At 43.6% G+C, this 27,328-nt stretch overlaps 1 protein-coding gene across 5 annotated transcripts in view; it reads right to left on the bottom strand.

Annotated features, from left to right (window-relative positions):
• SEMA5B (semaphorin 5B) overlaps positions 1-27,328 on the bottom strand; it is a 278,518-nt gene that overhangs the window by 96,510 nt on the left and 154,680 nt on the right. For all 5 annotated transcript variants that reach the window (XM_075431115.1, XM_075431116.1, XM_075431114.1 and 2 more), the window contains 2 exons: positions 26,977-27,076; positions 12,198-12,243 (listed from right to left, as the gene is read on the bottom strand). In XM_075431115.1, coding sequence (XP_075287230.1) covers positions 12,198-12,243; positions 26,977-27,076 — 146 coding nt within the window. The remainder of the gene's footprint in view (positions 1-12,197; positions 12,244-26,976; positions 27,077-27,328) is intronic.

Here is a 27,328-nt window from a genome sequence, read left to right as displayed (position 1 = left end):
GGAACACTTAAATAAAGAGAAAGGGAAGAACCAACAGTGTTGAATTCCCCATACACTGCCCCCAACTCCTCTCCCCAGCATTTCCAATTAAGTGTGAAGCCAGCATCCATCCAGTCTTAAATACACTGGAAGACTCTGAGCAGGCTACAGTTATCTACAGATGCAGCAAACTTTTCAGTGGTCAGTGGGGAAAGGACAAGCCAGAAAGGCCTTGAACCTCTCCATTTCTTTACACCTTTACATCAAAAGCTTCACATTTCAAACACCATCACATCACCAGCAATACATGCAGTGGTCGAGTTCAGCACTTGGCCAATGTAAAAATCGAACACTTGTCTCAGAGAAGCACAAGGAATCAGTCTCGGGGAAAAAAAATGATGGTGTTATTTATCAAGAATCCAAAAGATATTTCTCAAGACTTGTGTTTATTGCTGCAAAATGGAAGCGCACAACAGTTTAAATCAAAACCGGACCACAACGATTGGGAAGATGGCTCTCTGCCCCTCTCCCATCCCACCACCTAAAGTTCAAGTGTTTGTAAGCCCCGCCATCCCCTCGCTGCCCAGCGCAGCTGGACGCAGTCCCTGCCTGCTGCCACGGTAAGCGGCCCGAGCCCCACCGCTGCGCCCAGCAGCGATCCACCTAGCTTCCTCCTGAGGCTGGGAAACAGACGCCTGCAGACTCCCTGCTTGGTCTGTCACAGTTTGCCTTGCTTCTGCCTCCTCTTTTCCAACACCAGACGTCAGCACCTGATGCCGTAGTGAGCTCTGCCAAGCTTCATCTCAACAAGGAATTTATTTGCTCCTTCTCCTGCAAATACGACTCTGATGCAGTCTTTTATTCCTTCCTCCTAGCTCCTCTGTTCTCCAGTCTGCACTCTCCTGCCAACCCAGGATTTATTTTCCAATTTCCCTCACTTTGAGTCCTGCCCTTACATTCCCCCACCACCTGTCTCTTCCCTCACCTCCCCTCCAGCATGTTTGCATTTGACCTCTACCAAGGTCAAAGATTCCACAACTGAGTTTTGAGAACATGCCTTATAATGAAGGTGGGGGAATACAAAATGATTCTCAACAGGACTAACGCAATATACTTTTTTATGCTGCTTCTGTCTAATTCCTTTTTGGTCATTTGCAATGCTTCTACATTTATCCTGTATTGAAAAAAAAAAAAAATTTAATTTTTTTCTGCCTTGTTCTTAAATCCTCAGTAACTGATCTCTCAGCAAAAGCTAGTAAATTTGTAACAATTACATTAGTCACATACATTTTTTTTCTCCTGTCACTGTGTTTACCACTATTATATTTATGAACCATTGATCATTCCTTTCTTCCCCATGAATCAAAATCCTCTCCTCTTAGGCAACTGCAGTTTGTCTCTTAATATTCCCAGGCTAACTTAAGAACTTTTTTGTCATTCTTGATAAAGCTTAAATCACTCCTCTTTGAGCAACTTTTCAGCCTATTCAAATGGCTACAGCCCTGTTCTTCCTTTTTCTTTACTTCTATAGAATTAAAACATTCTATTTCAAAAACCTCAAAACCATGCTTTGTCTCCTGACTGAAGTGATTAATTAATAATTAGCGTACAGAACTTGATCCATGATCCTGACACAAGTGTTTCCAATGAAAACATATTTTTGTTAACCCTCCCCCCAAATTCTTTCCAAGCTGTTCTCTTTTTCTACACAAATTTACAGAATTATTTCTATTTTAAATATTTTTATCTGAAGGGATACATTTTTATTGCATTTTCCCCCTACCAGACCCCAACTACTCTATTTTTATATTAAAACAGGCCCATTTTAAACTTGTGGACATGCTGAAGTTGCTTAATTGCTTCCCTAGAAAGCAGAGGTGAAGATAACAACTGCCTAATATTACCCATAGTACGAATCTGAATATAACAACTTTGCAGATGCACGATTAAGGCAAATGCCCTGTATTTACCAGTGCATATCATCGTGTATAATACTTAGGTCTTGAACAAAATGCCACGTATTTCAAAGCACTTCAAAAGGACAAGTATCAGTATCTCAGCATCACATGTGGAGAAAGGAAAGCAGTGGCACCGACTGGAGATGGCTGGCAACCACCTCCCCTCCCCATAGCTGTCCACAGGCAAGGCAGCTAGCCCAGGCTATCCAAACTCTCTTTGTAAGGTATTTGCAGTTTTTCTGTGTATCTCACTGACTCCCCACATGCAGCATCCCCAGTCTCAGAACAGCCTCCAGTCAGTCATGTTAATGAAAAAAACATATCAGATAGCTATAACCATGGCATGGCAACATTTAGATGAAAGAATCATTTCAGTGATAGTAGAATACCTGCAAAGCCATTGTTCCTATTGACTGTCCAAGCTGTGGTGGCATCCAGCAGCTCATGTATACCCCACACCCACATCCCTCACCCTCCTCCAGTGGCACGACCCAACCTTCCTCTCCCATTACTGCCCCCATTAGCAGGCAACTCACAGCAGCTGCTGCCTGATGCTGTTTAGCTGGAGGTTTGCTACTCCTCCCACAGCCCTGAAGAAAGGCTTCTGAGCCTGAAAATTGCTGTCTTCCTCCAGTCAAGGAGGCTGGAGATGCCATAGGCATAGTCAAGTTTGTGCCTGTTTACATGTCTGTCCTCTTAGCATGTGGGTTGTGCTTTCCTTGAGCTCAGCCTGGAGAAGGTAGGTGAAACCTTGGAAGCCAAAGCTCTTTGAGGCTCCCAAAGGATCCAGGGAAGCTGTGTCTGCAGTGCTGAGAGAGGCTCGATGTCCTGCGGGAGCGGCAAGCAAACTGTTCCCGTCTCTGCTCCCCAGCTGTGGGTCTCTGGGGCAGCTGTGCAGGCCATGTTAGTGACTCTGCTGCGCAGTTCCGGGCTCCGGTAATCCCCTCGTATTAGTCATTCAGCACTGTTGTGCTTAAAATAAGCTGTAAAACACACATCAGCTAAACTGTTACTAACGAAGAAAAGTAGGATTCTTTATCTAGGGAAAAATGCACACCCTGACACGGAATGTATTTACTATAAAATAATTCTTTTCCTTTTTTCTAAGAGCTCAATAGTTGGTTTTAAAGGAAACATATGAGGTCATTCATGGGCCCTTTTAGAGATGTGCTAATCAATAAATGGTGATTTTTTTTTTTTAATACGCTCGTTATAAATGACGGGATGCTATCAGGGTCAAACTTAATCCTGTGCAAGAGCCAGTGCAAGGGATGTGAATCATTTAAATCTCTCTTAAGCTCTGCTTTGAGAATGAAACATAGATATTTCCCTGTATTCTCAGTCTTAAAAAAAAACCCTGCCGCTTTTTTTCAGTTTTTGGCCCAGACACTCCATTGTTCGTCTTGTAAGATGCACTCCTTCGCGTTATCAAGGACTTCTCCTACTTCTGACTTTCCAGTACAGGAAGCCCAGATCCCCTGCCAGGGACGGGTCAGGGTGCCGCGTCCCAGGTAAGGAGAGCCCTTCACCGAGTGCACAGTCTCAAGAAGCGGCAAACACCAGCGGCAGCAGGGTGCCAGGACCTCCACCCCGGCCCCACCGATCGGCAGCTCACCCCCTCCAGAGACCTGGACTCGCTGGCCGGGCAGAGGCTGCGGGACGTATCACCTTCTCACCAGGAGAGCACCAAGTGGGAGCTGGCTGTGAGAACCCTGCGCTCGGCGTGTGAGGCTCCATAGGTCACCACCGCCACACCGCCTGCTCTTAGCCAAGGTGCTGCGTTAAACCCGTCCAGCATCGGAGCCTTCACTAACGATCGCATCAGAGTGCCCTAACTGGGACAGGAGCAACTAGCAAACGCCTTCTGTGCCTTGTGGCAAGCCAGCCTTCACAGCTAGCAAATAAACCTCTCCCATGCCTAAAAATACCCCACATCTCCAAAGTAATAATAATAAAAATGTAACATTTTATATAAACCTCAGTTTATATACATGTCAGTTTAGCTAAGGTGTAGCCTACAACGAGAGGCTGACGTGCCTCTCGGGAACGCCCGCAGAGCTGGTTTTGTTGGCAGCCGCAGCAGACGGATGCGTGTGTCAGGGCAGGGGATAGCCGGGGTGTAAGCACACGCAGATCCACGAGAGCCTCCTGGCGCTGGTGGAGTGGCAAGCAGCCCACAGAGAAAAGGGGAAAATAGGCAATTTACTTTTTCGTAAATAGACATTTTAGAAAGATACAGAAGCAACATTGGTGAGAAGAAATGAGAAGTCCAAAGGATTTTTTTTTTCATTTTCCCCTCCCCCTTCTAAAGGGTGTTGAATGGTCCTGACTGTAAGTCGCAAGGAATAAGAACATTAGTCTTCATTCCCTACACATAAAATGCCTGACAGGGTTTTATCAAATAAAGAGCCCAATATGCCACTGTTATCAGTAAGTGACTTCAGCAGCTAATTAAATTCTCAGTTTCTGAATCCTGCTCATAATGTTTGCTGACAAAGACCAAAACCCCTGTAGTAATTCCGGCTTTTAGGCGAGGTGAGGCAGAGAAGGGGGGAATGACAACTAACAAATTTCCTGGGAAAGCGGGCTGGCAATCCACGACTGACAGTCATCACGCAAACCTCACTTCACCGTGTGAGTGCAACAGCGTAGTTCCCCTCCAGTTGTAAATCAGCTCTGTGGCCTTCACTGACTCCAGAACGGCTGCCCTGCTTAATGCCAAGTATGAATCCAAACAGGTACAGCTCCCAACCCTCCTACATGTGCTATACAACCCTATGTATATGATACTCCTGTCTACGGGTACATATATATATATATATATACACATGTATACTTATATATAGATATATGAGAACTTCCTATACCATGCCCAAGTACCCATTTCAGAGGGCAATTACATGGACCCCAACTAGGCAGCACACTGAGCCAATTTAGCCAATCTATGAATCCACATATTGAAACGTATTCTCCCTCAGCAGAGCACGCAGCATGTTCTTAACTTGGACAATTCTCAAAGGAAAACCAGCATTTATTTAAAGCTAAACCTGGGCTTAAAAGCTTTGCTGGCTATAAATGGACTCCTGACTTGGGCCGTCTCCGACAGAGGGGATGTTGTATTCAGAAATCGCTCAACGCTATTGAGTGTGAGATTTGCTTTCTCTGCTCTCTGAATTTCAGCTGATGAATAACATCAGCACAAGGTTGCTTCCCAACAGCACATGCCAGAGCCTATTAAAGAGTACCGTTCCCTGCAGCGAGGAGCTGGAGAAGTGCGTCCTCGGAGGATGCAGTGTGGCCTTCAGACGTGGCCACCTCCAGCCGGCCATGCCTTGTTTTCTTCCCCCATCCCCCTCTCTGGGTAGAAATTGGTCTCAGAGAAATCCTGGGAAGGCAGACCTGCACCTGAAAGCCGCAGCCTAGCTCCTGATCAGTCATTTTAAGGGTGTATTCAGGGAGCAGATTTTATTTGAGAACCTGAAACCATAAGAATAAAAAGCTGAATTTGCTAGAAAGTTTGTTCAGCCAATATAAGCTTTATTATGGAAGAGCTTTAAACCTCCAGGCTGAGAGTGAGAGGTTTTAGGTGCAGCTCTGGAAGGTGATTTATGAATAGATTTATATGTTAATCTGTTAATAAAAAATGTAGCGTACTGATAAAATATGTGACAATCATAACTCAGCTATAAGCCACATATTGAAGACTGCATCTGCTCTAGTAGAGGTGTTGATTATGTTTTTAAATGAGGGAACTGCATTGGCCTGAAAATAAAGAAATAAACGTTTTATCTAGAAATATGTGCCATGTAATTCAAAGAAGTATCTGAGAATCTGCAAGAAACAAATAATAAACTGCTTTTAAGTAAATGACTTCTGGAAAGTGAAGCTTCATCCTGAACATTTCAAAATGGAGCTCCTGTCAGGCAGCTCAGTGGTACATAAAGATACGCAAAGTATTCTCACTCTTCCCCAAAATTACTTCCCAAACTGGATTTTAAACTGAACGATAATCTTGATACTCCAAATAGATTGAATAAGTAAATATCTTCAGCAAAGCTGGGCCGACTTCTGAGCACCCACGGGTTTGCGCTGTCGTATCAAAGCCTGGTTTCGTCATGATTTTTGAAAAGGTATTTTGAAAAATGGGAATGGCTCTGGCTCAAGGATGTTCCTGCAAGTAAATCTGAAATACAATACTTTTACCTCTTTTTATTGACAAAAACCTCACAGCACTTTACAACGGAGTGCCACATCCCTATTTTGCACGCGAGCAAACACCAAGCAGATAAACCAGGCACATTAACTCTCCCTTAGGCGCCCGTGGGCAGAGCCAGCCGGACAAATGCGGGCCCTCCAGGCCATGTCTGGTGCCTACCCAGCATCTCTTGGGGATGTAAGACTTGTCTATTATTTGTAAGTTTTCTGACGAGTGCCAGGGTTTTGTGAACATATTCTGAATCCTTGAAATTTCCCAGTGAAGTATTTTCACTAGGAAAGATTACTTGAGTGACAATTTGTGTGGTAAACTATATTAGTCATTGCTCCCCCTTGGTTTTGTTTATCACATTTTATTCACCCACACAGAGAAGAGGCAAGTTAAACTCCGCCACCTCCCCTCACACTTGTATACACTTGCAGAGCATGCTTCACATCAGCACGCATAAATGTGGCAACACTGAGCCCTAAATATGTAGAAAATAATGCATTTAATGCTCGGTTTGATTCAAAGTGCAAAATATGAAACCTGTTGCATGTGTTGCTATGTGACATAGGCAAGTTTTATTATTATTATTGACTATACTTTGTTGATAGGTGCTGTTGATTTACCAGTGATTATGCCACAGAGTCAAAGATCCCTCCAGGGACTAGCAGGGAGGGAAGTGTGTCTTCAGGAGCAGCTGTGCAGTTTAAGAGCTCCATCTTCTTAGCAGCGATGTTTCTGCTTCTTAGATTAAGGGAAGAAAAACTGGAGTAAAACCATCCTTACCAGAAATGCACTGGATACGTAGCTGCAGTTCATCTGCTACCACACCATACAGAAATGTTCTGTCCCTATTTTGGGTTTGAAAAAATACCCACCCCAAAGCCCCTCAATATCAAACTAAAAAAATTGATTCCAATAAGCTTCACATCAAACCTTAAGAGCTAATGCTGCTAACTTTAATCTGGGGTTTAAGTCTTAAGCCTCCAGTGGGACTGAGCAGTTCGTCAGGTTATGCCCTAGTGACTGGGCAGCATTCTCCGAAGCACCCACATGAAGGTACATGCTCTCAATTTATAAATTTGGAGCAAAATTTCAAAAGCAAATAAAGTCATGTGTTTTGTAGCATTTTCGTGTTTTGCAGTAGATCTGTAGATCTGTAATTGGAGATCTGGATTCTGGCAGCCCGGGTGGTACCGGAGAGTGTGTAACTCCACAGGCAATTCTGCCAAACTCAGGGGGCTGACTCCTGGGGAATGCTCTGTCTCTGAACTTTGTCCTCACTCCATTTTTTTGTCCTCAGGAGAAAATATCAGGTTGTTAATTAAAGCATATTTTAATCTCAAAATTTGTGTTTTCTGAACGGATTAGTTTTGCAATAGGTGCAGCCATTTATTCTTTCATATTCTATTAAAATACAGTTTATTTTGAAGAAAGGGACCACATACATACTCTTGAAGTATTTTAAATACTATTAAGATGATATAACAAAACTGACCAGCATACAAACTTTACAGGGCTGGTTAGAAACTTTTTCACAAGAGATTTTCCATTAAAAAAAAATTGAAGTAAAAACATTTGACAAATTCCTAACAGTTTCTATTAAACTTATCAAACAAGAGTCCAGAAGGGAATCTTGGATCCCGAGGGAAATTTTTGGAAGAAAAGGGAAAACGGAAAAGGGAAAAGGGAAAAGGGAAAAGGGAAAAGGGAAAAGGGAAAAGGGAAAAGGGAAAAGGGAAAAGGGAAAAGGGAAGGCAAAGCAAGGCAAGCCAAGGCAAGGCAAGGCAAGGTCCCCAACAAACCAGGTCAATCGCTTGAGATGAGAGAAATGCACATTCAAATTCTCTCTTTTGGTGCTTCAGAAAATAACTTGACCCAGAATATTTGCATCCCAAGTAACCATGTGTCTATCTCCTTCTCCTTCAGATTTTACAAAGATGTCGAAAAGTCTTGTTTTCATCTCAGTGCAAAATATCTTGGCATCTCAGAAAGGTTGGAAAAATCATTTCCCACTCTGTTCCACTGATAACTCTAAGTTCCAGGTAAAATCGTGGTGATCAGAGGGTAGGCACTGCACTGGGATTTATGAAATGCCTGCCAAGTAGCTGGCTTTTAATGCACAGCAGAGAATAGCGTTCCTTGCTAAGAAGTCCTAATCAGCATTGTGCATTCTTTAAAATTTGCTCAAGGACGTACATTTTTAAAATGACCCTTCCACCTACTCTGTTAATTACAAACTCCTGTATAAAATCGACTTTTCTATGGCCTCACTGTCAAAGCTGCAGATTAGGAGCTAACCTTGGTGCAAGCCCATGTGTAAATTAAACAGCATGTTCTCCAAGTGTAGATAATTTTTAAAAAGTGTTACATAAAATATCTAATATTTAGAGCTTTCAATGCATACAAGAGGACCATTTAAAGATGGAGATGAAACATGTTGCAGGGATTTTGTTTAAAAAGATGCTAAAAGACTAAGAACAATAACCATTTTAAAATTACTTTTCTTGACTGTTGCAAGGATTTGAATGCTGCATGCTAAAATTTCCAAAATGAAGAGGTGCTTTTGGATACCCCACCTGGGGCATCTCAAGATGCTGATTTTCAGAAATCCTTTAATAATATCCCTCAATTTTGGCATGAAAAACAGGCAGAAAAAATCACAAGTGATCCCCAAAATACGTTGACCCCAATTTCCTTCTCTATATTGTCATCTAGCCAAAACAAAAATTAACCACCAATAAAGTTTCTCATGCAGCTAAAATTCATTTGGGAAAAGGTTTCTCAGGTCCCAAATGGAATTTCTGAAACACAGTTTAGAAAGGGGGGGGGGGTGGGTGTGAATTTCAGAGAAGCTGGGGCATTTTGTTCTGCGAAGCAGGAAACAAACTTGTTCTGCTTCAGCTTCTGCTCCACCTCACTCACTAGTTCTCATGTAAAATCTCAGTGCTACAGTCTTTGAGCAACAACCTTAGCAGAATCAACAGAAAATTCAGAAGACAGGAGCAGACTTTGGCATATGGCAGAGCAGCAGGGACAAAAGCATCTAGTTCTGGAGAAGGAATCGAAGATAAAGAGCCAGGAGCTAAGAAAGGAAAAGAAATGCCTCCTTTATGAAAGTATAATATGGTCCAACATCTGACACATCCTAAAATCTACCTCTCTTCCTCCCCTCCCCTGAAATCTCAACTGCTCTACAGGCTGATGCTATCTTTTTTACATAGCTCTTATCCAGTAACTTGCCCACATAATGCTAAATTTTGTCTTTTAGTCTACTGCAATTCCAAGACAGTAACTTCCTCTCCCAGCTACGTGGACTGGCTACATGATAATCCAGAGTGTTCTTTGCTGCAGAGATTACAAAACTAAGTTTATACTAATAGCAGTCCAACACAGATTCAGGAGTAATACCATAACTTTAGTTTCTGGAACTGAAGACTCCTAAAATGTATTTTCAGGAGTGAGGGTTTTACAAAACAATCCTTGACACTGATGGAGAACTCTTGCTCATTTTAATTGATTTTGCATTGGGCTTAAATGAAAGGCATCCACAGTCATTCAACAGGTAAAGGGAAAGAGCACAGACTTTTAAAGTCTGGGAGCTTAAAATATTTCTAAAATCAGGGAGTAACAACATGGTTAACACTGGGTTTGTGATATGCAATATTCATAAAGAAGATTATAATCCAGAAAAAGAAGAATTTATTCCCGTTCAAAAGCAATGAATAAAGTAATGCTGTAATGAAAAATATTATGGCCTGCTCAATGGCAGGAAATACTCATTTTCTGGTTAAAGAATAGATAACTGTCCAGGAAAACATGCATTAGGTAGAGTGAGCTAGTAAATCTATCCTTTAAAGAATGAGAGCCTGAGGTAATTTGCTGTTCTAGCCAGTGGCGGCACAGGGATATTGCTCCTGTGAGATGCTGTTGCCACCCTTGCTGCAAAGACCATCAAGAGTCACCTCCTTCACAGGAACACCCTGGCCTCCTCTCCTTTCCCTGGCAGCTGTGGGGCTGAAATCTGCCCTTGCCTTTTCCCCACAGGGACAGTGCAGCCTAGGGATATAGCTGATTGCACAAGAACACCCAGTGAAAAACAGCTTTAAACTTCACTAACCCTGCTGTAGAAAGGTATATTCCTCACTGCCAGGCTTTGCCCCACAACCAGCATATCCTGCTGTCTCTCTAGATTGTGCTCCTCATGTTCTTGCCCTCTCCTCATGGAAGTACAAATCCAAGGGAGCAGACATCTGTCAGCCCAATCCTGCACCTTGAAGCAGATTTAGCACTGCTGGCAACCTGAAAGTAAGTCCCACGAGCAGAAATAAATCAGACCACAATCTCAAGATGAAAAACTAACCCCAAAACAGGCCTGACAAGATCCACACTGTATTTTACTTACAAGCAAAGAAGAGATACAAAACAACCCAAATTAGCATTGTGATTACTTCTTCAACTGCACTCTCATGCTCTGCAGAACAAACTGCAAATTTCTTGCATTTCTTGTCTCGCACTCTGATCTGATCTTTAAAATGATGCACAGTGAAGGGAAGGTGGGAGGGAGGGCCTCTAAGCCACATCATGTGCTTTATGGAAACAAGCCAAGCAGCTACTTAGGCAACTATTAGGTCAGGAAACAATCACTTCCATCATTCCCAACACGTGTGTCAACATAATTCCATGCTCGCTTTGTCATGCAAAAAGTCTTGGCAAAGTGACCGGATACACCCAGAAAGCAGGAGCAAACTAAGCTCATTATGTTAACTGGAGATCCCACAGCATCCTCCAGTGCCTCAGAAGGAGATTTCCCATGTTTTGCAGTGTAGGAAAAGAAACTCACTGCACTGAAAAGGGCCCAAGCCCAACTTCAGAAGTGTGTAAAGGGAGATGCTCAACTGGGTTTCGTGGAAGGGGATCCCTCGCCTGACAAGTACAAGAGGCTGTGTCAGGCAGTGTGATAACAGGCATTGCAGAAGATATGACACCTCACATAACTTCAGAGACTTCCCTCTCCTGTGTGCTCGCTGGAAGTCTTCCAGCCACGCTAATATGGCTCTGCAAAGGGAAACCCCTGCCAAATGGGAGTATCAGCTTCTCTAACTCTTCGTTGTTGTCATTGGTAACTCCAGACTTTGTTTTCCTTTTAAAGGAAGATTCAACGCATTTTACATCCATTAAACATCTTTTCATCTCTCCATCCATACTTTTAACACCTACTAACCACAAAAGGCTTGTGCACATGAGAATGGCTGGCAGTACTACCCTTACGGTTTCTTTGCGTGGTCAGGTACAGGAGAAAGGCCCTCGAGTCTGTCTGAAAAACACTGAATTTATCTTTGGTGCTGCAGCAACTGTAGAAGATGGTAAATAATCCAGAGCATAAGTATTTATTTATTTAAAGAAAAGTAGTTGGGATTTTCGTGAACAATTTTCTATTTCAGATTCAGTGCAGTGGGAGGAAAGTCCTAAAATTGCTGGACATTTGCAAGCCCTTTCAAACTTTAGCTGCTTTGCCTCCATCCTGCCACAGGTAACATACATTTTTCAACCCATTTTGCCTCTTGAATGCTTGCAAGTCCAGTCTTGGTTTTAGTAATGTATTCAGCAAAACACAGCTCCTCAGCAATCCATATTCACAAAGGCCAACAACGGCTAAAAATGAGGATGGACAAGAATAGTAAAAGCTTTTCCTACACATTGCTGACATGTCCTCTAACAAAAGCCAAGGATTTCTATTGATTGTTGTACTTAAGCCTGTATCAGTCACACCACATGCTTTGCTCCATAAGATGCCATAGTTTTGGCAGATCCCATTACCACCCAAACACTCCGGAATCACGAGCAGAGTACGCTGTCCAAATGGTCAGGTGTAGAAGAGCCCTTCCCCTAGCACTGTCGCTGGAGCAGGAATAAGCATCTGGCTCTGACTTTGTCTTCTCCCTGCTCCATCACTCTGGGCAAATTTACACTACACAGCCTTCTGAATATGTACATCAAATATTACAGAACATACATTAGCAAGTTAAATAAAACAAGAGAGTAAAAAGTGAACATACCTGAATAAGAGAAACGTTGTGTAGACTAAGTCTGAAGAGGTAGTTCCTGCATGAACAAGCAGAAAAATTACAAACTCTTAGACTACCAAAGAAGGAAGAGTCAAGTTATAAAAGCAAGTCATAGTTTTTGGTCATTCATTTCTACAAACAACAATCTTTTCTTGGACTCCTCTCCACAGAATGCAAAAATAGTTATATGCCCCTTGTTCATCAGTGTCTTAGTGAACCTTGTAACAAAGTTGTGAACAGGTTTGGAGTAAAATATTCCAGAACCCATAATGAAGAACCACAATGAAATCCCGAAAAACACAGGGACTGTTTGCAAACACTCCGATGGCTTTGGTTGAAGTCCTGTATGGGCTGTGCTCATGCTTTTTTGTGCATTCTGAGAAAACTGGGGTTGGACAGAAGCCAGCTGGAGAAAAGCTGACTCCTGTAGTATGCTTCCCCCAAGCCTGTCCTTCTGGGTGGTCCCATTCAGGACTTTGTGGAAAAGAAAGCAAAGAGGCCAGATACTCCTCAGCAGAATCTCTCTGCACAGAAAACCATTAGGAAAATCAAGGCAGTGACTGCAGATACTCCCAATCCTCCCGTCATCACATCTCCACAGGCAAAGCAAGGGAATAAAAAGTCACCATAGCATGAGATACCACACATCAGCTGAGCTCGTGTGACCCCCCTTTTGCATGTTGGTATCCCGTCACAAATAGGAGGGAACACACATTTGCATAAACATCTAAGGATGAGGCTTAGTTAACAGGATTTATCTCACATTTTTTCTTGCTAAGACAATGCATTTACCAAGAATCAGCTGACATATTAAGCCATACAGACTTGATTGTGTGCTTGAGGATTTTGGCCACATCTGACTTCATATTTTTCCATCCGATCTGTCAGGGTGTCTGAAGAGCTATGATAATTTTCCAACATCCTTGCTACCACAGTCTCCCAGAGAAGACACATTCATATTATACCAGGTGAACTATGTTTTTGGAGGTGGCTCTATTTAAATAGTAGAAGGTGCAGCTTTGATGATATAGCTTCATCCACTGTAGAAGTGCCAGTATGCAGACATTGCCCTACGTAGTAAAAATGCAAGTTCCAGTCTTAGGTCACGGAAGTCAGAGAAATCACTGGAAAGCTCCTATAGCGACGAAAAGGTCCTAAGGACTCTTCTGAAAAGCCTTGTTTCGGGTCTGTAGTCAGCAGCACACTCTGCCCAAGCAAAGAAAGTAATTCAAACTTCGACGTATGAGACGTTCACACTGGGTCACAACGACAACTACAAGGCTTGAGTAATTTTTCCTTCTTGTGTTATCTCTCATTTGTATATCACCTCAGTCATAATCACAGGGTTGCCTGTATACTTTGTCGCAGTTCTACAAATAAATCAAAAGGTCCCAACTGCTGCCAACTGTCCAGAAAGAAGGCTGGGAACAAGGACTTGGGAAGTCAAACTCCTAGTACCGAATCTTCAGCTGATGTAGCTCTGATTTGGTCTGATTTGCACCATCCTACTCTATACTGGGACTGGTTACCCAAAGAATAATGAGACCCATTAGCAACATCTGAATAAAATATATCAGTAATTATTATACCTCCTCTATGTATGCAAAGAAGTACACACACACACAAAATCTCCATCTTCTCTCCTAGTCCTATCGCTGGAGATACAGCAGGTTTTTTTTACAGTCTGAAACCCTATTCTGTCTCAAAGGGCTGCATACATTCCCAAGTAATTTGTGGTTAACTCTTCAGCATCAGCTACAGGCTTAAATATTATGTCCTGCAAGGGCACACATTAGATCAGAGGCACTAAGCTTACATACAGCTACAATTTCTAAATGCAGATAAATTCTTATTCAGTGACTGATCTGACAGCTCCCTTAGAAAAGCACATGTTACTCTCACCAAAATATTAACGCAACTCCAGGACACAAGATACCATGAAATAAGCCTTCTCCTGGAGAAGTTAAGCATGTGACTGGCCTCCAGTCTTACAACACCCTAAGGAGAAAGTTCTCATAACCAGGGACTTGAAGTTGTGATCCTGTTGTTAAGCATGCTATTTAAATGCATTGATTTTGGAAGTCTTATAATGCAGATCTCAGCTCCTTGTTTTAGTCTTGTAAAAAGCTGGACAGTTTGACTGAGTAATAAATTTTAATATTAGGGTTTTTTCCCTCATAGCACTGCAGTGCAAATTCAACCAAAATACTTTTAATGGAAGAGACGTATCTAAAGGACACAATTTTCATTGCACTCAGCCAAAACAGATGCAGACAGGAATAGTGTCCATTTAAACAAAGCCAGTCTCTGTCATCTCAGTGACTGCTGTGTAGCACCTGGGCAAACCATTAGTGGTGAGATCACTCGGGTGACTGAGACCTAAACCAGGCAGGAATGTAGTACTAATGTGGATAGCACAACGATCTTCCAAAGGCTTCATAACGACCTCCGCTCTCCAGGTCTGACCTTGTGGCTTCCTTACAGAAAGGAGGGCTTGCCAGCATTTTTCATCAGCTTGCCTCACCTGGTGTCCACACAGCCACTGGCAGTTTCTTTTTGGTTTTTTTGCTTCTTCTCACATCTCATCAGCAGTAATACCAACACTGGTAGGCAGACCAGGGTATCAGAGACACCTCCGGACTCCAGTTGACCTGCCCAGCTAGAACTGACTAATACTTAATTAATAACATGCTCGTTTAACCATACTTGTTCTGTAAAGCTATACCAGGAGTAAAATGCTAAGGGGAGAAGATCTGCTGAACAAGACAGTGCCATTTTTATGAATTGCATTTTAACTGCAATTTCAGTCCAAGAATGAGCAAGGTCTCTGAATGACAGGCATGGTTTATTGTACCTAGAATTGTCCCATTTGTGTCCTTTCTTCTGCTTGTGTTTGAAGTTATGTCTGTTTAATACCTTGCCGAACTATAATTTAAAGCAGATGAAAGAGTAGAATTAAAAAATATATGAGAACACTGAGATCTCTGCATGAATGGATGAGGTGCCTTCTCAGTCTTTTTCTTTTTCTTCTTTTTTTTCCTCCCATTTTGTCTCGTAAGTGAATGTTGGCTAATTCCTTTCTCTCTTAAATTAAACCCATCTGGATTAGGCCAGAAGAGCAATTGCCTGGTGCAACCAGCTATTCTAATAACCTCCTTCTCCTGTATAAAAAGATGGTGTGCAGATTTGGAGGGAGAGGACAACCTCCTTAACTCCCTTTCTGTCTAAAAGATCATGCAGCTTCACTCCATGGTATTAAAACATGAGTTTTGTTTCATCCCAGAGTTGGCTGCATTTCAGCCACCTTCAGAGCAAACAACTACACTCCTATAAGTTCTCTGGGATAAATATTATATATATGTATTGTATATATGTATTATATACATTAAAAGGTGTCTCAAACTGCTAATTATTATTACTACTCACCCTATTATTCAGGAACATCGGTGCATTTCTGAAAATACCCATGTTAAACAGTAATACCCTGAAGTCTCAGCCAAAACTGTGGTTTTGGTTGCGTTAAGACACAGAGTGGGCTGATGGTCGTTCCTCTGGAGAATGATTCACAGCAGATGCCTGTTTAAACAACTGAGGGTGGATCCTCTCTCTATCACCTCTGAATGCAGGGGGATACTATCCCCCAGCTCAGATACATGAAGTTAGCTGCTATAAAGACCCTCCTGCTCTACAAAACCTAGTCTTGAAGAATTTGCCATCTAAATATATACCAAAGAGTGAAGAAGAGACATTGTTCTCATTTAAATTTAAAGCACAGATTGAGCAACTTAACCAACATGGCAGAGCACGTCTGCAGCACAACCAGGAGCTGATCTCCTGATCCATTAGTCTATGCCCTGGTTAAGAGAATAACTTGCCCTCAGAGTTGGGCACAGCGTGTAAACCTGTGCTGAAGTGCCATTTACACTCCTGGAAATTGGGTAGATGTTGACTACTTTCCCAAACTGGGCCCCCTATGCTAGTCTACATATGAGCAGAGCCAAGCTGCGGTATAAATCCTGTAGATGAAAGTATTTGTTAATTGGCTTCGTAATTTGTATTTGGCTGCCTTGTAAAATGATTAAGTGCTCACTGTGCCTGGTACCAGAAAGCATACGTACCGGAACAGCAGGAGAGCAGCTGAGATGTGTTTCAAGAAAGGGTGGGAGAATACATCCACTTAAATCTGCTTGCCATGACATTCCCAAGTCAAAGCTGCTTATGAAGTGTTTGTTTCATACAGCCAAGCGCACCTTGGATGAACTTTGTAACTTGATGCCCGTGCGCTTGTTCACGCATTGCTTGGCCTTGAAACAGTTTACAGTGAAGGCAAAGCACTTCATCTACGATGCCACTGAGCAACAGAGCTACAAGACAAATTAAGCCTTTCCAATGGGAAGCCACATAACATGAGCGCTTGAAAAATAGCAGCAACCCTTCCTCTTTGGAGTACTGAAATTCTAAGGGTTGCAATATGCTTCAGACACTCGTTCAGGCCTCTATTTCAGTGCCTGTTTTCAGGCACTACGTCTGTCAGCACTGTGCCGGCTGATTAAAAGGTGCTTCCTCCAAACTAAAAGAGAGCACGCTTTTCAGTTCTGCCGTGGTAGCTCAGGAGGAACATCCCCGCATTCGATGGACTGAACAGATGTAAATGAAAGGCTGCTTTAGCTTCAGATTCTTTTTTCTATTTAAATGAGCGAGGTTTGTTTACATTTCCCATCTCTGTCCCCCTCCACGCACACCAAGCAGGTAGGGTAACCTCTCTGTGCTTCTGAACAACCCCTGCTAGCAGATCGGGAGCCGTGAGACCCCTCATGCCGACCACCACCAGAACCTCTCAGGACTTTGACGTGCACACAGAGACTAACAATGCACTGCCCTATCTCAGCTGGTCTGTACCTCTACAAGGCATGTACACCTACTCACATATTGCTACCTGCCTGCACCTTACAGTAGATGCGAGAAGCTCACCCCACCCTCGCTACAGGCCAAGCTATCTCCAGCCCCCTCTCTTTGTACTCAGACCATTACCCTGCAAGTAGAAGCAAACCAAAGGAAGCTGATAATAATGTTTGATCACGCTAAAAATAATACGTTAGGGAAGAGTCGCTCTCCCTTCTGGGGGCTATTACTGCACTGAACCAGGCATCCAGCGCAGCCCGGGTGAGGTACCGGAGACTCAGGCAGGCTTGTGGTGCTCTGAGAAGGCGTTCCCCGCACTTGTGCTGCAACCAGGAGCCAGGGCTGCCAGAGGGACTCACAACTGTCACAGCGTAGATAATAAGAAAAATAATTAACAGAACAGGGTCCTTTGGGCGATACAAAACAAGACACAGAATTATGCATGTGACAAACCTAATGCTCCCTTCTGGCACTCCTGAAAGCCACGTGCTGGGGCTGAGCCTCAGGCTAGGAGCCAGCAGCTCCTGTCAGCTCTTCCTATCTTTGCTCCTGGAGGCCTTAGATATACTTCGTACTTACACAGTACATGACAAACGCAGCTTAGTCATGCTTCATGACTCCCTGGGAGCTGGTTAGTATCATTCCCCCCTTATACTAATGGAGAAAATGAGCCAGAGAAAGGTTAAATGACCTTCTCCAAAGCACACAGCAAGTCAGTGACGGAATCAAGATCAGACCCCCGGGGCTCTCGGCTACCGAATCTCATGCTGGATTAACACACAGTGCCTCTACGCAGGTCTAGCTGTGCCTAAACTTCTCAGATGGTTATCCACGTTTGTGAACTAGCCAACCATCCCAAGAAACCCAGCTCCTGAAGGATGCTTCTGGCCTTTGGTCTCAGAAGGAGTTAATTACATGACTGCTCCGGAGTATGATCTGACAATCCATTTGCAAGTGCTACTCTGGCGATTCATTTGAAGGACCTGGCACACACATGCTAGAGCAAAGGTGGAGAGCCAGAATCTCCCTTACAAGTTGGATCCTTATTCACCAGTAATTTTGTTTCTATTGAAGCAAAACTTGTCTGGTACATCATTCTTCCTTAAAAATCGATAGACGTTCAACAGAGAACCATACTCCATGGCATGCAGTAATATGATGCAGTTGCTGTATGAGCAATTGCTTTTCCCGCAGCAACATTTCTTGGTGATAAATCCAGGCAGAGCTAGAGGAGCAGGCTCTTAGAAGAGGCTCCATATGCAAGCAGCATATCATTCTGATTAAGCAGCTTCCAAATAAAGCCAGAGTTCCAGCTACTGTTTCTGGGTTGCCACTGAGGCCCATTTAGTACTTCTCAGTGGAAACAAGGATGAAAATCAAACTCTCTGTGTTCCAGTCAATGGAGGAGAACTTCTATCAGCTTTAATGGCACAGGGCTCACGGCACAGATCTGCTCAGGCTGGATGCTGTATACTCCAGGCCAGCTCTGGAAGAGTGAAAAGAGGCAAATGCTTATAGCTACAGAGCACGCAGGACAACGCTGTGGAACCCTTGGACTACACTGATATTCAGAAATCTAGACAGATGGCTGCTGCCAAGGAAAGGAGCAGCAGGAGGTGGATCGGCCCTTGGAATGACAGCCATGTCCCCTCTTCTGTCGGCTCGCAAGGGGAGCAGCAAGCTGGCTCTGGTGCCTCTGGCCCTTCTCCTTCCCCAGGACAGCAGGAGCACAGCCTCGCTCCCATGTGATCCCACCTCCTTGGGGGTGACAGTGTTTGCTATGCTCCCGAGACACCTTGAATCAGCTGTTTTCTGGAGGGTGCCATATGTACACACTTCAGAGAATGGGGAATGGGATTTTTTTTTAATATTGTTTGAACATATTTATAAAATGTTGGGCCAATTTCCTTTTTTTTTTTTTTTTTTTTTTTACATTTCACTCCTTCTGTTTTACTTAGATGAGTTTCTTCAAAACCTCAGGGATGGAAACTGAACCAAATTTTCAAAACTCATGTGTGGGCTAGTTCCTGTTTTACTGGAATAGTGAGTCCATCTCTCAGACCATCTCCTATTATCCCACATGCCACCTCAAGTCTCTTTTGACATGCGACTGACAGCTCTTCTCTCCCCCTCTCACCCAGCTGGCAGAGTCACAGAGCACTTACAGCACCTTGATACGGTCCAGAGCTGCATGGGTGGCTATGTTTGTGATAGGGTATCGCCAATTTTCACTTTATCTGGAATATGAGTTATTTTTCCAGTCAGACCTGCAATTCACTGTGTAAGGATGCTTCCCATCAGTCTGCACTGCACCAGGATTGCCTTTCACAGAGCACTGGCTGTGCAGGTGCTGGCCACGAGTCAGCCGACAGCCTGATTCTTCCAGTGATGGACAAAAGCACATGGACTACCAAGCCAGTGAGGTCACTTGCAGAGAGTTAGGTGGTACTGCCTTACAGGTGATTTGAAGGACCAGCTGTTTTCTCTGCCAACAAAGATGACAGAGCAGAGACTGCATTCCCTTACCCTCTTACCCTCTTCCCCACGTACAACACCTGGGGCAAAGCTGTGTCCTTGCTCTCCTACAGCTATGGCTTCTTCTGTGCATTGGTCCAGTCCAGCAACCAGACAGCACTGCAGCATAACATTTTATTTGATTTATTTATTCTGAGCTAATTAAAATTCACATTCTGTGCTCAAGCAAATGCACAAATTTTAACTAAAAAAAAACCAACCACCACACTTTGAACAAAACTTGGGCCAGGCTCCAAAGTCCCCTGAATCCCATAATTACAAGAATTCTCCTTCGGTCCTTTCCTGTCCACATGTCTTCCCCTCCTCTCCAAGGGGTATAAATCAGGGACAGCACAGATTTGGGGTATGGCAAATTCAGTGTCCTGGCAGATCAGCAGAGGAAAGCAAACTCTATAGGTAAAAACCAGGCACCCCAGTGGGGCCTCACCCCTCCATGCTTATACAAGGGCTGAGCTGACCTCACCTGGCACAGTATCAGAGAGGAAAATCCCCCTCTGAACTATTCCAGGCTCAACCAGAGAGGTTAAAACCTGCACTTTAAATCACACTTTTGTTCCCTGTGTAAAGAAACTGTGCACCCCCAGCTATGGATTTAACTAGCTGCAATGTCTAATCACAGGTTTCTCACCTTCACCATATTCTTTACCACGCAGGTCAGGCAGCTTCTTTAAAAAACATCTATGCTCCTTTGAAAGTTTCTGTTAATTTTAGAGACTGATTCTCCCTTTTTCCCTCACTTCACCATGTTATCTGCCCCCTCCAGCCCCCCATATAAGGATGCAACTTTAATTAGAGCATTCTTTTGTCTGATAGGAAAAATCACAGTGAGAAAGGATAGTATTTGTTTTTCTAGATTTCTCTGCAGCAGCGCTTTCAGCTACCCTCCTACGATCTGGATATAATCAAAAACATTATCATGCTCTTTGCTTGCTCACGTCCTCATTAATACCTCAGCTGGCAAGGTAATTTCTCAGCCAAACGTGACTTAGTAGGGGGTAACGCTGGCTAAGACAGTGCAATACTAATGCGAGCCATCAGAAATGGCAGTAACTCAGCTCAGTCATTCTGTCTCAGGAAAGTATTGAGTCAAATCCTCTAGTCAGGGACGAACAGCATGTCGTTCCTGGATGATAACAGGACAAGCCTGTGGACTGTCTCACCTTTGGCTATGCCCACGCAGTTGTGGCCAATGTTAACTTGTTTGCACGTTAGTCACTCCATGCTATATGAGACTTGACTTTGTCAGCCATGCTGAAGCCCCACTGTCCCAGAGTAAGCGTGTGGGACTCACAGACTTTCATGAGCATTTTGAAGACTTAAGTCTTCTTTGGAGATGCAAGGCCGAGGGTAAGTGATTAACCTACTAAGTGGAAATACAACAGTAAAGGGTCCAAATCCCACCTCTGCCACAGGTTTTCTGTGAGCCCATAGAAGAGCCTTGGCTATGTCCACATTAGCCAAGAGCAGAGACCTCTCAGGTTGTGCAGGCTTTGACCGGCACCTTCAGACAGTGCAGTCTTGCTGCAGGAGTAGCTGTGTTAGGTGCAGCACTGCACTGCCTTTCAGATCTACCGTAGACTCACGCGTCTCAGCATCACAGACTTTCCACAGGGCAGGCCTGCTTTTAATCCCTCTGGGCCTCGGATTCCCATCTATAGTGCGAAATCATTAGTGCTTTCCTGCCTCACAGAAGCCGTGTGAGGATAAATGTTGGTGAGAGGCTCTGATCATTTGGCATCAGAAAGTATTCTCAAAAGAGTTTAGACCCAATGTTGATACACTAAATTTGTGGATCAACTCTGACGTGACTTCTGCCACTACATTTCCTGGTTTGCAAAATCCTTTTTGCCCAGGTGACATAATCTGCAGAGACTTATTCTCTTCAGGGTTCAGTGGCAGGCCAGATCTGCACAGGACTGAAGGTGCCCAAGGGTAAGAGTGATATTTTCCAAGCAGCACAGGTTTTGAGAGTTTTACTGCAGTGCTCTGGAGCTTTCTGCCAAGCAGGCAGGAAGGAGCCTACGTTCAGCCAGAAATCTGCATGAAACCCGGTGTCTGACAGACTAACCTGTCATACACCGGAGACTTTCAATAAACTCAAGGTGCCAAACCTGCTGGTTGAGGGTCCATGAGTATATTTACAATCTGCCATATTTCTTCAAGCTGCAACTTGAAGCAACTCTTTTGGGACATCAGTCACTCCATTCAGTCTTCAGCTCCTAAGCCTGCATGATCCAGAGTTGGTTTAATGCTTATACAGCCAGGAGCAATAATAGCCAGGAAGGGGTGCGCCCAGACTGCTGTGCTCCTCCTAAAACAACCTTTGTACGTTCATACAGCACCTTCCTTGCTCCCCAAACTAACTGTATCTCCTTTCTTGCACCTATATACTTGGCATTAACAGGCACATTTAGTTCAGATCTAAATCAGGTATGAAAATCAACAACATCAAAGCATCCAGACTTGCATCACCAGCAGCTTAGTAGCTTTACATTTATTGCAGAGAAGTTTGGCAGGCCAGAACGACGTGCACTTTACTTGCCAGTCCCTTTATGCAACCTTTGCTCACTACCCTCTACCTCCAGGCTCTTCTTGGTAATGGCTATTTGTGACAAAGGCTCCTGAGCTGCAGTTGCCCTTGCGACAGCCATGAAAAACGATACTTTCCCATCTCCCGATGGAGCCAACAGCCCTCTGGGCAGGCAGAACTATGAGGACTTCTGGTCATGACGCTTTCTGGCTGGTTTCCTACAGTAGCACCTCCAGTCGCCGCAAATGGCCAGCCCTTGTAGCCATGCCTCTCACATTCGCGGCCCCAGCAGGCTACTGCCCCGAGATGACACCCCTGCAGCTTCCTTCTGAGAAAAGTCAAATGTTTCCCGTAGGGCTTCTCAGCCACAGTCTGTGCAGCCATTTGTTTGGGTACCATCCTCCTGTTGTCCAAGCTGTTTCCCTTCAGCTTGTTGTCGTGCAGATTGTCACATGGTGTCTCAGCCATCCTCCTTTAAACCTTTTATGTTCTCCTCGTCAGGGAGCTCTTCTCTGAAGCATACTTTTTGGCTTGACTCCAAGCAGGGTCTTTCACATCATAATTTCTTTACTGGCTCCTGTCTCTGCCCAGCCAGTAATGAGCTAGTCTTGAGGAGTAAGGCTCCTCAAGGAGGTGGGATGTCATAGCTATGCTATGTACCTCCTCCACTAAAGCCACCCTCCCCGGGGACTGGGCACCCAGCCTACTGCACAGGTGAGAGAGCAGAGAACTGCTTCTCCAACACACAGGTGAAATCACTGCCATGGGGATAGAAGGCCAGAATGTCTCTTCTATGGACAGGGAAGGGAAGGAGGAGGGGGAAAGGGCAAAGGAAGAATTTTGGGAGAGTTGAGCTGGGACATCCTGCAGGAATGGGGATGAAGGCTTCCTCCTGACCCATCACCATCACCTCTGGCACCCCCATCACAGCATGAGCACACTGGCATAGGCAAAGGGTCTGTGGCTGTCTGGCTGCCCAGGCAGGCTGCTGCTCTCTATGGTTTCTGACAGTGTCTAGATCTGACCTTGAGCTACAGTAAGCAGGTACCATCAATTCAAATGGTTTCATCTTTTCAGTCATCACTTTTTAACACAGGTCTTTTTTGCTTGCCCATCGAGTTAGGAAATTCAGCTTATCTCCTTTGTTAAGCCATTTATTATAGAGCAGCTCATTCAAACTGTTCTTCCCAGTCCATTCACCAGCTGTATTACTGATAAAAGAGCAGTGTCCCAGTCTCCTAGCCTTTGTTCTGGTACCAGAATAACTCCTCTGTGGCTCTTCTGCTGTGGCGGCATATATACAACTTGCGTCTATAATTCAAAACTACAGCTCATTATGTGACACTAATCTGCGAGAAACTGCCACCCATTTCCTCACCATTACTCTTTGATTTCAGATATTTAGGTAGATCAAATAGACCCTCAGTTAATAAAAGCAAACTGCTCACTAGGAATGCTGTATAGCAGAGTTAAATTCGAAACCTAATAATGGGAAAGAGATTGAGAGTAAAGACAATAAGCATTCCAGATCATGCTATTAGAGAGGGATGGAAGTTTCTCCATAGTCTAGGCTGCAATCAGATTCCATTTCAGCTCCTTTATTGGCTTTGACTTGGAAGGTTTCACAGGTCTGAAAAATTCAAGGCTTATTCTTGATAAAAAGAAGAAAGTGTTTTGCAAAAAAGCAGGACAATTGGACAAAATGGCATTGCTGAGAGCTAGCACAGAAAAAGCAGGATTCAAGTTCCAAAAATCATCAGTTTTTCTAATGCATGAGGGGATTTATGTGTCTTGTTTTTTGAGCTGTTCAGATCATATATTCAATTTTTTTTCTCAATAGTAATGAGGTCTAGAAAATTGTTTTTCCTCCCATTAAAATAAGCTCAACTAGTAATCACATGCGCTCAAGAGCTGAAAAAAGCAGCACATATTTCACAACAATCATTCATTCACAGAAGAAAAACAGTACATTAAAATACTAACATTACATTTAAAACAAAAACAAAACATGCAAACTATGAGTCAAAATGAAGGTTATGAATTTTTGAAATGTGTGTTTTTATACTTAATGAAATGTGGCTCGTAATATGGGTAATGTGAGATTTACAATGTTCTAAACTATTCATATCCTTACTTGCAAGTGTTTGGATTTTACAAATGATGTGACAAGTAAATACGTTGCTTAGAAACCATGGTGGGCTTTTGAAACTCATTCTTTTGTTTCTGGGATTTTGACTTGGCAGGTGTTTGGTGCAGTGGAGATATCAAACTCCTCTGGTTTGCACTCAGACGGCACCAGTCATTCGGGGAGGGCTCTTAGATAACGATAAAGCTTAAAAATCTGAGGCTCGTGTTACCCCAGCTCCCTGCCTGCATGGCATGCCCTCAATACCTCTTACAGCTTCAGTCACGCTGTGTCCAATTCCTGAAACCAAAAACCCTCGTGAGCCCCAGGATCTTCTTTTCTTCTAGGAAGCATTTTCTATGGAGCTTTGAAACACAGGATGAACTAAGCCAAAGAGATGCTGTGGTGAGGTCATACTGCTTTTAAATAGAGACAGAAAGAACTAGTCTGAAATAATTTATAACGCTATCATCTAAGAGAATGATGTTAACCAGGAAATGGAGAAGAGGGAGTACTTATAAACTCCACCCTGATCCCAAACTCCTTCCGCAACCCCAGAATAGCTGGCATTACTACTAATATGATCTACAGTAGCACATTTAAACACGGTTAACATTTAAATTTAGGTTTCATAAATTACACCCTGCAGAGATGGATAGAGACAGCTCCTATCTCTTTGAGGTATTGTTTCATTTGCAAATTCAAGCAGATGGTGCACGAGCAACTAATGACTCAAAAAATCACCCCTAAAAATAGTCCAGAACAAGGTGTGGATTTAAGGAGGGAACAGAAAAGGCTTTACTTCCCGTTCCCGTTTCTCTGGCCCAGCTCCAGGAGCTCAGTGTGCTCAGGGGACCCGTGGTGCTGAGCAACACCGAGGACCCCGTCCGCACCCCTGTATTCACCCGCCTCTCCCTGCCACCTCGCACAGGGTGGAAATGAGATGGCGAAGAGGGAAAGGGCTCAGAACTCCCCACTTTCCCTGCACCACATCTGTATCCAGCCCGAAACAATCACCCTGGGAAATTACATCTCCATTAACTCTATCCAGAATTGCTCGGCAGAGCCAGGTGGCACCATCAAAACTTTCAGTCTCCCAGTCAGGTGCGCAGTGCTTCATGAAGACTGACTTTTCCAAGCAAATTCAGTAAATACTTCTCACTGCTTCCTCATGAGGCAATACACTGCACTGTATTGTATTTCCAGTGGGAAGTGAAATTTGCTGTCATCCCCCTGTTTATAATGATATTGTAGCCTGGTGCCTAACTACACTCGTACAAACTCTTGTGGAGACAGAGACTTCCCCCAGGATGTGTTGCTGGGTTTGAGCTGGGGTGAAGCGTGTCAGCATTAGCAGCGTCTGTGTGGGGGGAAACCTGCTGTGCAGCCAAATTATGTAAACCATAAATTCCTCAGAGTGACTTGCCTGTGTTTGTGCAATGCCTGGCAGAAGGCACTGTTCACGGCTGTTCCCAAAGCAATGCTGTTCTGGAGTAATAAATATTAATAATTGCTGGTTAAAGATTCCAGCACAGGTAAAGCCACAGACCAAAAAGTAAAATGTTCCTGTATGAAAAGCAGGAGGGCCTCTGGCAATTTGAACAGCTACAGGAAAGTAAGTGTTATTGTTTACTGCACAAATACATGCAAAAAATGTGTATTAAATCACACTTCAGTTGTCTCTGTGGAGCAAAAAACTCGCCCTCTGCTACACATCTTGCTCTTTTCTCTTGTTCGTATCCTGAGTTCTTTCAGCTCTGCTCCTAACCTCCCTGTCCTCTAATGCTGAATAACCTGGGAAGAAAGCAGTCTTTTACTCCATTTTCATTAATAGCACAGACTGCTACCACAATGTTATCTGATTCTAAATGTTATACTTAAACTGATTTGTTAGACCATGCTTAGTCTTTTCTATATGGGTTGTCTTATCTGTTTATTATGCAATAAAAAATAGTTGCTGCTGGGGCTCATGATTCAACCACTCCTGACACACACTATTTCACTGAACCATAGTTCTTAGCCCTATTACAAATGCAGCTCTAAATTTGTTAGGGTTTGCCTGTGCTCGTACTGTGTGTTTCTATCCTCCTCTTATGGCACCCTAAATAAAAATAATGTTTAAAAATAAAGGAAAATTTATGCTAATTATATACAATGGGCCAGAACAACAGAGTTGCTCCAAAATGCATTAGGTGAAGATCTGGCTATATCAGCAAGATGAAGCAAACAAGATGTGGAGTGAATTCTAAAAAAAGACAGAAGAAAGCCATCATTTACACTGCCAAAGTCTCACTCCTGCAAAGGTGTGGAGATGAAACTGGTACAGAAGGAAAGCCTGACCATGGCAAATAAACCGTAAATTCACATTCTACGCTGGCAGAGGGATGGTGCAGAATGATTTACTATAACTCTTCTACCATTCACAGTACCGAGGGAGATGCCAGCATTCTGCTTCATTAACCAGTCATTTTGATTGCATCTTTTTTTCTTTTTTTCAAATCCTAGTAATTTTCTCTTCTTTCCAATTATACTAGGAGTTTAAATCCCTCTAAATAAATCACAGCTTTCTTTTCGATGGGGAGACTGGCCAGAGTGGAAACACACTCTTCTCTGAAGCCAGAAGCTGAAGGCAAAGAGCTTGAGCAGCAACCCTGGACTAATTGAAAGATTATCTTTACCTTGCTCCCACAATGAGCTGGTTCCTGTTGGCGTCCAGTGCAAGCTGGGAAAAGTCCTGCACACCCGGATAGGTGAAATTCGACACCCAGGGCTTCAGATCTGCAACGAAAATGAGAAACCAGAAAACAATAAAGCTGCTCCAGAAGCAGTGAGTTCCCCAGACATCCACTAATGGATTTCCTACCGAGTTATGTGTCAGGGGAAGGCTAATTAATAATCTATTTAAAGGGTGTCTATTTATTCTGATTTTCTGCAGAATGTGCAAAAAAACGCACATAAATGCAGGGCTGTCTCCGCAGTTATTTTCACATCCAAGACAGTGTCAGTATTGGTTTCGGAGACAACAGCCGC

This window comes from Opisthocomus hoazin, chromosome 9 (genome assembly GCF_030867145.1).
Source record: "Opisthocomus hoazin isolate bOpiHoa1 chromosome 9, bOpiHoa1.hap1, whole genome shotgun sequence".
NCBI lineage: Eukaryota > Metazoa > Chordata > Aves > Opisthocomiformes > Opisthocomidae > Opisthocomus > Opisthocomus hoazin.
The sequence above is the reverse complement of the archived record's forward strand: the minus strand, read 5'-3'. Positions and strand labels throughout refer to the sequence as shown.